General features: G+C 36.7%; 1 protein-coding gene across 1 annotated transcript in view; it reads left to right on the top strand.

The window, feature by feature from the left end:
• Positions 1-12,098, top strand: part of AK9 (adenylate kinase 9) — a 118,731-nt gene that overhangs the window by 84,344 nt on the left and 22,289 nt on the right. Inside the window, exons 25-26 of the mRNA XM_057311149.1 lie at positions 1,929-2,148; positions 4,302-4,367. Of these exons, the coding sequence (XP_057167132.1) occupies positions 1,929-2,148; positions 4,302-4,367 (286 nt within the window). The remainder of the gene's footprint in view (positions 1-1,928; positions 2,149-4,301; positions 4,368-12,098) is intronic.

The following is a 12,098-nucleotide window of genomic DNA, read 5'->3' on the forward strand; positions in this document are numbered from 1 at the left end:
TACATAAATCTTTAAAAAAACAAAAAGAACAACAAAAAACTGATGTAGTCATGGGTGGTTCTTCATTAATTTAGCTCCTGACCTCACACCATACATTAATTTAAAAAAAAAAAAAAAGCGTATGGATTGAAAAATTAAAAGGAAAAAGTGAGGGACACCTAGGTGGCTCAGTTTGTGGGGAGTCTGCCTTCAGCTCGGGTCATGGTCTCAGGATCCTGGGATTGAGCCTGGTATCAGACTTCCTGCTCAGTGGGAAGTCTGTTTCCCCCTCTCCCCCTGCTTATACTCTTGCTCTCTCTCTCTCTCGTTAAAAAAAAAAAAAAGTAAAAAACTGAAATTATAAAAAGCCTAAATTAAATAGCTAGGTATGCAACCATTAAAATGTGTTAAAATGAAGAATTTATAATAGCATGAGAAATGTTATTATATAACATTAAGTTTCAAAAGATACAAAGTTATTTATAATGTAATAGCAAAATGGACACATGAGGAACAAACTGGAAAGAAACAAAACAAAATCTCAGTAATCTCTAGGATATAAGATTATGGATAATCTTGCCCTTTTTCATGTTTTTCTCTATTTTCCAATTTTTCAATAGTGAGATTTGTTGCTTTTATAATCAGGGAAAAAATCAACACATTTTAAAGGGCTATTGCATGAGTCCTGGAGAGATTAATAAGTGCCTGAACTGAGGTGTAACGGTAGAAATGGAAATGTGGGTACAGAAGAAGACACGCCAGGGTTTAGCTCTTATATGTGAGAAGCAAGAGGGGGTGGCAGGGCAGTCCAAATGTCTCTGAAGTTTGGCACCTGAATACCAGTGAGTCAGAAGCAAGAGCAGTGTGGAAGTGTAACAATGAGTCTGATTTATGACAGTATGATGCATATATAATTCCTGAAGGGCATTTCAATGAAGAAACTAAACAGCTTTTTGAAAATTCTGAATTGAAACTCAAAAGAGAAGTTGGGTATAGAGGTAGAGATTTAGAAGTCATTGACAAAGAAGGGACAGCTGGAACAGTAGGGATGAAATTGTTCTCACAGAAGAGACTATACTGAAGGCATCCCTAAAGAAAAAGACATACATCTTACAGCCAAAATATAAAAATTTGCCCACTTAGTAGGATAGGAAATATTTTAAAATGTCAGATAAGGACTCAAGTTGTCAAATGTTCATAAAAGTCCTACGAGGAAGAAAACATATGTTTAAATATAAATACCTAAAACAACCCAAATTTTAGATAAACAGGATAAATTCTCATTCAAAAGGGGACCGATATTGACTCTTTTAAATAAACAAAACCAAGTTCTTAAAGCCTGATTGTTTAATAATAAAAATGTAGTCACATTCCATTTATTTTTCTGATCCTTACAGTTTCATCATACCTGTGCAAATTTTATAATTCTATTTGAACATAATCATCTTACACATATGAGCCAGGATGCATACATTAGTAATTGTCATTGATCATAAGGAACCCACAGAAGAGGGTACAAACTGTCTCATGAAAGGAGCGTCACTAGAAGAAAAAGTGTGCAAAGGTAGATTCCCACAAGAGATGGGCTGGCCAAACCCACCTTTACATAAGGTGACACAGTCATTAGACTGGGCATTCCTCCCAAGCAGAGAACTTGTTTTCTTTTAATTTTTCATCAAATATTAAGACTAAATTTAAGAGAACTTATCTATACTATAAAAATAAGTATAAAATATTATCATTTTAATCTAATTCAATACATTTGGGAGAAAACACACCATGTTTACACAAGTAGAAATATTATAAGAAATTAAAGATACCACAGTAAACTTTTAAAACTATTCATTGCACATCTTATATAAAGTTGTGAGTTATTAATATTTTTTCTTTTTAAATCAATATTTATAATATAATAATTAAAGCAAATAAATTATGAAATTTCTACCAAGTTCCACAGGTTTTATATTAGATGGTTTCCCACGATATCCTGAGGAGGCCCTGTTTCTGGGGGAACGTGGATTTTTCCCAGATGCTGCTGTTTTTATACAAGTTGATGATCAAGATATTTCTGATCGACTCCTTCCTTCCCAAATTGAAAAGTGGAAACAGAAACAAAAGAAAAAATTAGAAAGGAAAAAACTCATCAAAGAATTGAAGGCAAAAATCAAGGTATGTATCCAGTAAAAAAACGTAGGAGTAAATTTGTTCAACATCTATTGAAATTATAAAGTGGTCTTTACAAAAATGTAATTTTCTGATTTTAATACCACAGTCAATATGAAAACACTTTTAATCAGATATTAATACTATTTATAATTAGTTAAAAATGATTTGAGGCCTATGTGATTTGCAATATGTTAATGCTTTTCTCTCCAAGGCAAATAAAATTAAAGATAGTGGCAGCACTAATGTATCCCTATACAAGACACAGGAGCTAAGTGGGAGAGGCAACATAAAGAATTAAACTTCTCAGTGGCTTTTTCACTAGTTCCTGGAATGATGACACCATCCATCAAGGCCATGTTAGCCTACAGTGAAACAGATCCAGATAATAGTTTAGGATATCTTTTCCAAAACTGAAATCTGAGGAGTATTACATAAAATGTTCAAAAGTGTCATAGGGAATCCAGCAATTCCACTTCTAGGAATCCATCTAACAGAAATGAAAACAGATCCACATAGATTTATATATGAATGTTCATAACAGCATTATTCATAACAGCCAAAAAGTGAAAAACACCCAATATCCATCAACTGATGAATGGATAAATGAAATATGGTAGATAGGGTACCCTGGGATCCCACCCAAGATGGCGATAAAAGAGCCTCCTGAATTCATCTCCTCCCACACACACACTGAATCCACAGCTACACATGAAGCAATTCTCTCTGAAAGAAATCCAGAAACTAGCTGAGTGACTCATACACAATGGACAAATGAGAAAATACCTGTATCATCCACATCAAAACAGTTGCTGCCTGAGAGTCCAGCTTCCAGTCCATCTATGCAGTGTGTGATGCTCCCCTTTGGGCCTCCGACAGGTTGTGGCACATGCTCAACAACTGCGAGCCACTGAGAACAAAGAAAGTAGCTTAGTCACAGAGGTTTGAGAGACAGCCAAGAACTCAGTCCAGGCTGATTGATAAGGTTCATCTCCTACTCAGGACTGCTCTGTGAAGACTAGGAGCTGTGGCTTCTTTATCCAAGGTGCAGACACCAACACAGAGTCAAAGGAAAGGAAGAAAGAGAGGAGGAATATGTGTCAAACGAGAACTCCAGAAATAGATCTTACTGAAACAAAGATAAGTGATTTACCTGATAAAGAGTTCAAAACAATGTTCATAAGATGCTCACAGTGTCAGGAGAACAATGCATGAACAAAGTAAGAATTTCAAGAAAGAGATAGAAAATATAAGAAAGTACCAAACAGAAATCACAGAGATGAAGAATACGATAACTGAACTGAAAAATTCAATAGAGAGGTTCAATAGCAGACTAGACACATAGATCAATGGAACAGAAGAGAGAGCCCAGAAACAACGCCATGCCTATATTGTCAATTAGTTTACAAGAAAGAAGCCAAAGGTGTATGATGGAGGTTGGATAGTCTCTCAGTACATGCTGGGAAAACTGGACAGCTACATGCTAAAGAATGAAACTAGACCCCCTATCCTATACTATCCACAAAAATCAACCCAAAATGGATTAAAGACTTGAACATAAGACCTGAAACCATAAAACTTTTATTTTTTCAATTTTTTTATTATGATATACTAGTCACCATACAGTACATAATTATGAAACCATAAAACTTTTAAAAGAAAGCATAGGGGGTAAGCTCCTTGACACTGGTCTTGGCAATTATTTTTTTGGATTTGACACCAAAATCAAAAGTCAACCAATGGGGATTACATCAAACTAAAAGGATTTTGCACAACAAAGAAGCCGTCAAGGAAATGAAAAGTTATTCTACTGGGTGAGAGAAAATATCTGCAAATCATATCTGATTTGCATCCGATTAGGGGTGCTCTTTACCAAAGCAAACAAATAAATAATAAATTCGAAAAGGCATTCTAAAGTTTGTAGAAAGAGTGGCTGCCCCCACGTGCTGTTTATCTCTCCGGAGGGACATAGCTATTGAGAAGTTCCAGAGACACAGGATGTAGTAGCGTAATTACCACCATCATAAGTTTTTCTGAAAGGTTTACCATCCTTCCCTCCAAATGCTATTCCCACTTTGGGAAAAAACATATATACTAATATTTAAAAAGTAATTTTATCATTATCCACTAAAATGTTTAAATGTCTCTTTCTGTAACAGGATGATATGATTTCCAAAAGAAGGGCTGAACTTCTAGCAGAGAGAGAAAAAAAACATAAAGCGCAGGTAAGTAAATAAAATGGTTGCTTTTTTAAAAAAAAAAGGCAGAATATCCACAATTTAATATTTATATATTACATATTTTTTATGTTATCAACAGTATAAAATAAAAAGATGTTTAGAAAAAGTCTTGAAGGAAATACACAGAGTTTATGTTTAAGTAGTAAGATTATGTATCACTTTTTTCTTTGTATTTTTTGTTATTCCATAATTGTTTACAATGACCCTTCGTTATTTTTATAGTCAGAAAAATGAACATTTTTAAAGGAAGGAAAACCACTAAAGAAGTTTAATTGAATTCAAAATATCATACTACAGTAAACTATGCTTCTTTGGGATTCTCATTTTTGCTTTTCACGCTTGTAGTCCATGCCCCAGGGAGATAGTCTGGGAGTCTGGGACTGAGGTCTAAACAGGGAGCCTGTGAAGCTGTGCTGGACCTAAAATAAAGATTATGTCGAGATAAAGAATGGACCGAAGCAGAGACCATGAACCCTCAGACTTATCGATCGTGCAGGACACTCAGTACAACTCCTTTTCTCCATCTGCTGACTTTTCAAAAAGATAAACCTTGAAGATAGTGGATTTTGTTTTGTTTGGAAAAGAGCTGTTCCCGAAATGACCTAGCTAACACCAATACCAAACTTTCTTAGGGGTGCAGAATTTAAAGAGGAGGTGTGACTAGACACACTAGTTCTAAGAAGTTACCTGAGGCTCATATTTATACATTCAGCTTACAAGTAATCCCTGTAACCAAGGCAAACAAAAGGATGGTTCCTGCCTTCTGCCATTTCATTCTGGCATAAAACACCCTGTACCATCTTTTCAAAACTGACTCTCCTGGGATCTGATTTCCAACCATATAAAAACGTTCACCCCAACAAGCGGAAGGAGAGAAGAGGAATCACAGGAAATAAGACTTGCTGCCCATGGAACCATGTCTGCCCCTGGTTGGGATGTGCTGGACTCAGTACAGAGAACTGTTGACACCGAGCAACCGTCACTGGGGGTCAAAACATTGCAGAATAGGGGCCAGGACAATTGTTCCTTTGCCCAAACAAAGTATCTACAACCAAAAGTAGACCTAAAACCATTAGATTGAGAATGTTCTGCACCATCTAAGGAACAAGAACCCTGCTCTCCGTTATTTGCCTTAATCTTCACTTATTCATTCAGCCAGTCAGCAAACCTGACCTGAGCACTCACTGCATGGCTGACAGTATTCAGATGCTGGAGGTTAAGTCATGAACAAAATTGACAGAAGTTTCTGGTCTCGTTCTACTGTTCATTCCCTGAACAAACATGTTCTGAAATTCTGCTGTGTTCAAGGAGTCATGCTGATGTTTAGGATTCAAAACAAACAATCCAGACATCCTAACCTGGGCTCAAGCATAGTTACCTACCTTTAGCCTTTGGGAATCCCTAGTCGTCCCCTTAAGAATCACCCCTTAGGGGTGCCTGGGTGGCGAAGTCGGTTAAGTGTCTGCCTTTGGCTCAGGTCATGATCCCAGGGTTCTGGGATGATCCTGGGGTCCTGGGATGGAGCCCTGTATCAGGCTCCCTGCTCAGCAGGGAGTCTGCTTCTCCCTCTGCATCTCCCTCTGCTTGTGAGCTCTCTCTCTCTGTCAAATAAAGAAATGAAATCTAAAAAAAAAAAAAAAAAAAAAGAATCACCCCACATGTCTCAGCAACATATTACCAAAAAAGTCCAGCCTTTGGGGTTGATCTGACCTAAACTGGTATCCTTTCTCCAGTTCTTGCTGACTTTGTTCACTGCTGGCTCCCCAGTGCCTAACGTAGGGCTGACACATAGTAGGCACTCAACAGTTGTTTTGTTGCTGTTGTATAACCTTGAGCAAGTTTTTTAATTTCTCTGAACCTAGGGTTTTTTTGTAAAATGGAAAAAAAATTAATAATATCTGGTTTCCTGAATTGAAAATACTTTAATTTCTCCTCTTTGCTATTTTTTAGTTAAACCTCCTTTTTCTTAAGAGAATCCATTTTCAGATAAATTTTAAATGTTCTTAATTTATAATTTTTCTATTTGTTAACATTAGAATGGTGGGATTTCTTACTATTTTTCATTCAAAAATTCAATATTCTATCTTATAAATTAAGTAGGTTTTTGTAAGTTAGCTCTCCTAAGACTTACTCTTTTACAAAATTGGCTATTTATCCCCACACAATTAATTTATACAAACTGACTTTGGGAAGATAATTCCTGAAATTTTTTATGAATCAAAGATGAAAACTGTGTCTTGATTTTTTTTCACTCCTTTGATGAGAATTTTGTGATATGTCCTGCTACTGCCTCAGACAAACAAAGACTAAACAAAATGCAGCATCTCAAGGATCACCCAGTGTGATAGCTATAGGCAGTTAATGTGACACCTGACTCAAATCCATTCTGACTCTACATAGACCCCGGAGCCTGCTTTCATGAACAGAACCAGAGGCCTTTTCATCATTTGCCTTTTGTATAGAAAGTGCAGCTCCATGACTCACCTTTTCACAACTAATTGGGGAACCATATGCAGATAAAGCCCTTCCCAGGGTTGTCTTCCCCTCCTTAACAAAAATCATTGCCCTTACTGTCTGAATTTTTTGCAGCAGATAATACATTTTTAACGTTAGAAATTACTTGTCTCAAGGGGACTGCTTGCATTAATTTTGTAGGAAAATGTCGCCATCTTGTGGAATTTTAGTCTCCAAGTGTGACTAAAGAATAATCTGTAAATCCGCCACTTTGTATAGAGATTTAGTTTGTATACCTTCCAACTTCTCAGAGGCCCTGCTTCTACTCCTGGTCCTCACTCCAGAATCTTGGCTCTCCTCCTGTTCACTGGCTCCTTCTCTGGTGCCTCAATCTCTTCTATTAAATTGTGGGTAGCCCCAGACAGGAGAAAGCCACAAAGAGCCAGGACAGGAAGCCAGGCCGCAAATCAGCAGAATTGTGAGGGACTACACCCAGGTGAATAGTTAATAGAGATAAATACTTGAGTACAAGGAGCCAAAGTCAGCGTCCAGATGAGGTTGAAACAAGGTTCAGGACAAAGCACCAGGCCAAGACCATCCTTGAGGCCTCCTAGGGACAAGGCAGAGTGTATAGGTCCAAGGTCTACGTGCAGAGAGCTCTTTGGGATGAAACAGAAAGCAAAGGTGTGTATGGGGTGTACAGGTTGGGGATTGAGTCTTTTATTAAGTTTTTATTTAAATTCCAGTTAGTTAACATACAGTGTAATGTTAGTTTCAGGTGTACAATATAGTGATTGAACACTTCCACGTGACACCCAGTGCTCATCACAACAAGAGCACTCCTTAATCCCCATCTCCTGTTTCAACTATTCCCTCCCACTCACCTCCCTTGGATTGAGTTTGAAGGTTTGAGAAACAAGTAGTTTGGAATAGTGTCTCAAAAAATCCATATTTAGAAGGCAACCAGGTGTAGTAAGGGAATCTAGTGTCTGCTTAACATGCATCTGTATTGGGAAGACTCAGAACTCTGACAAGTCTTGCACTTCTCCTCTTTTCATTTCTTCCTGTCTCGTTTCTTCCCTAAGCATTCTGAGTATAATCTCCATCACCCTCCTGACATAAACTTCTACTGTTGTAGCCTTGTCCCTCCCTTCCCCTACTGATAGAAAGTTATAAGAGAGCTTACCCGAAATCTAGTCCTTTTTCTCAGAGACCATGAATTTTGTGTTCTGTTTGTCTTCTTTATTTTCTCTTTTCCCTCTCCAGCCATCTCTGGGATTGTTTGAATGTATTTTAGAAATCCATTTTATTTATCTATTGGCTTTTTAGTTATATCTCTATGTATTATTTTTTAGTGGTTGCTCTCTGTTACATATACATCCTTGGCTTTTCCCACTTTACTTCGAGTCAATATCATTGCATGTAATACCCTAGAAGCCTGTGACTGTAGAAGTCCATTTACACTCACCCCCACTCCACCAACACCCTTTACGCTCGGTTATTTGTTTTACAACCAAATATATTATAAACTCCATAAGAAAAAAATTATAGTTTTTGTTTTAAACTGTCATATGTATTTTAAATACATTAAGAGGAAAATAAGTCTTTTACATTTACCCAGGTATTTACCATTTCTGTTGCTCTTCATTCATTCCTATGGTGTGATGGAAAGCAGAGGCATGAAAAGAATAGGGTCATTTGAATTGTTTTCCTACATGATTTTTCTTGACTGTTTCCATGATTTTCTCTGTATCTTTGCTTTTCAGTAGTTTATGATATGCCTGCATGTCATTTTCTTCATATTTATCTAGTTTGAGGTTCACTAAACTTCAATCTGTAAATTTATGTCTTTCACTAAATTGCAAGAACTCTGGGCATTATTTCTTCAAATATCTTTTCTGCTCTATTTGCTCTCTGTCTCCATCTGAAAGTCAGTTTCTCATAGGTTAGATCATTCACTATTGTTCCAAATGATCTTGGGGCTTTTTTCTCTCTTCTTTAAGTTCGATCAGTTCTTTTGATCTATCTTCAAATTTACTGATTCTTCCCTCAGTCATCTCCAGTCTATTAAACCCATCTGATATCTTTTATAACTTTAAATACTGTATTTTTTAGTTCTAAAATCTCCATTTGGTTTGTTTTTATATTTTTTATTTCCCTCCTGGGATTTCCTATCTTTTCACTTATTATGAGTGTATTTTCCTTTTCTTCATTGGTCATAGGGATAACAACGGCTTTAAAGTTCTTGTTTGGTAACTCTAATACCCAGAGTGGGTATTTAATAATATCTTTTCTTATGAGAATGGGTCATGTCTCATGAATCTTTACATTTTGAATAATTTTGGATTATATCCTAGAATAATGAATATTATGTTCTGGAGATTCTGAAGTCTGTTGTATACCTCCAGAGAAGGCTGGTGTTTTTGTATTAGCAGGCAATTTACTTGGTTAGACTAACCCTGCAAACTCTGTCATACTGGCAGTGGGTAGCAGTTCAACTGATACTGTTCTCAAACAGCCCATATGAGCATGATTCAGAGACGTGGACAGTCTTTACAAACTAAATTTGCTGTTCCCTTCACTTCTCTCAACTCTGAAGTTTACCCTCACTCTCTAGTGCCCTGGTTGTGTCTCCTTCCCCTGGTTGCCCCAGCTGGAAAGACATCCAGCTTCCTATCAGAGTTTTAGTCACCCTGTGCCACCACCACTGTAATGGAGGCTGCCCTGTGAGCAAATGCACAGAATCAGAGAATTTACCCTAATCCGACTGCTCCCTCCAGATTTTTACTGTTTTCCAAAATCTGCCTTTGTTTACTCTCAAGCCCCTTATTGAGTGAGTGAGATAAAGTGTGTGTGTGTGTGTGTGTGTGTGTGTGTGTGTTGGGGGGAGGGGAGGTGTAGTGTTCATGGTTTATGGTTATTACCTGCTAGAGGCTAAATTAACTTATTCCTTCATACTGGAGGCAGATCTCTGAGACCATGAATTTTAGAACATGTATCTATTAACATAAGGCCTTAAAAGTGTAATATATCAGAAAAAGAAAAAACAGCACTGTTTCAAAGATCAAATTTTGGAAAAATAAAACCTTTTTTTCCCAAGAAGAATTAACCTGTGGAGATTATTAGGATATTGACCTTTAAAAAAATTCAACATTATTTAAGGAACTTGCTAAAACAATATAATAGGAAAAAGAAATAGCATACATGTTGAAAAGTTCTGTAAGGAAAGAACTCATTATGTGCCTATAGTTTGATTATCTAGAAAGTCCAGGAAAGTTAATTGCACAAAAATTTAAGGTTGCCTCCCCAGCACCTTATTAACAACGACATTTGCCTCCATGAAGAAAAAAGGCAAATAACTTCTAAAGTGATTAAATAATCTGTCTTGAAGATGATAGGTGCCACGAAATGCTGGTTGGTGTCCGCCATCATTTGGAGCAAGATCCATCCTGCCTGCTTCCTCTCATTCTCATAGCTCATTCACATGGAAGCACGATACAACCTGCCCTGCTCACATACCCTAGCTTGCAGTTGCTCTGAATTAATCAATTTGGCCCCCTCCATTTGTGAAAATGATTGAGCCACCAAGGATTACCATATACTTGAGAAAAATTATCAATACAAAGGAGCAGCAAGATGAGCAAACAGAAAAGTTGACCCTAAAATAAATAGGCAATTCAGAAAACCTTACTAAACATTAAAAAAATTCCAATCTCCCTCAGAAAATTCAAGAACTTTTATCCAGAAAACAAAAACAGGATGCTATGAAAAATCAGAAAGCAAAAAAGAGTTCATGGAAGCTAAATATATATAATTTAAATTGGTTAAAATTTGAATAGAAAGATTAGAAGGAAAAATCAAAGAAGTTTCTCAAATATAGAACAAAAAATACAAGAGATAGAAAATACAAAAGAAAAAACTGGAGATATGTGGGGTCAATCCAGGAAGGTCAACATCCAATATGCATTAAAAAAAAAAATGAAAGGAGAGAAAATGTAGGAGGAAATAATCTTAAAAATATTGAAAAAAATGTTCCCAGTGTTGAAGAAAGCAGAGGATCTTCAAATTCAAAGGGATCAATGAATACAGAGCCGAACAAATTAAAAGAGATGTACATTAGATACATCCTTATGAAATTTGAGATTGCTCATTATAAAGAGATTTTAAGTGTTTCTAAAATGAAGAAAAGTTACCTACAAAAGATATGGATAAGATTTTTGTCAGACTTCTCACCAACAATACTGAGTGATAGAAAACAAAGACAATGCCTTTAAAATTCTGAGTGAAAATGATTTTTGACTATTTATAATGTATGAGAATGAAATGAGAACACTTTTAGATATTTAAGATCTTTGACAATTAGCCTTTAATATATTCTTCCTGAAAAAAAATAGCCAATTGATTTTGCGAATAGTGCTTCTTTCATCTAAAAAACAAAACCAAACCAGAAATATGGGGTAGGGGAGAGACCAAAAAAAAAAAAAAAGCATTATCCACATATGGGGCAAATTAAAATGCATCATTCTGCATAATAAGAAAATATAATGTTTGACCTTGACACTTCAGAATGGTACACATTTGTTGATATAGGGTTGCATCCCCACTGTCACTATCTGTCGCTGTAGTGAATAAGGATTATGTAGTTAAAATATGGCTGGTATTGTTTATTGGGTTTCATTTTTAGAATCAATCAAACACTTTTTGCTTTCAATTCTTAGAATCAATTTCTACATGAAGCACTAAATAGGTACACTTACAGACAAATGTAAATGTAGAAATATTGGAGACAAAAATTTGGACACTAAAGAGAGGGAAAAGTGAAAAGAAGATTAAGAACAATCTCTTGAATTCGGGGGAATCAAAACACACAACTAAAAATGATAACTCAGGGGCGCCTGGGTGTCTCAGTTGGTTAAGCATCTGCCTTTGGCTCAGGTCATGATTCCAGGGTCCTGGGATTGAACCCCACATCAGGCTCTCTGCTCAGTGGGGAGTCTGCTTCTCCCTCTCCCTCTGCCTGCCACTCCCCCTGCTTATGCTCTTTCTCTCTGTCAAATAAATATATAAAATCTTTAAAAAAATAAAAATGATAACTCAAAAGAAATTGGGGGATCATATTTAAAGTTGTAGGGGGGGGTGCCTGGGTGGCTCCGTCGATTAAGCATCTGCCTTCAGCTCAGGTCATGATCCTAGATCCTGGGATCGAGCTCCACGTTGAGCCCCACGTCGGGCTCCTTGCTCAGGGGGAAGGCTCCTTCTCCC

Source organism: Ursus arctos, unplaced genomic scaffold (assembly GCF_023065955.2).
Source record: "Ursus arctos isolate Adak ecotype North America unplaced genomic scaffold, UrsArc2.0 scaffold_13, whole genome shotgun sequence".
NCBI classification, from domain to species: Eukaryota; Metazoa; Chordata; class Mammalia; order Carnivora; family Ursidae; genus Ursus; species Ursus arctos.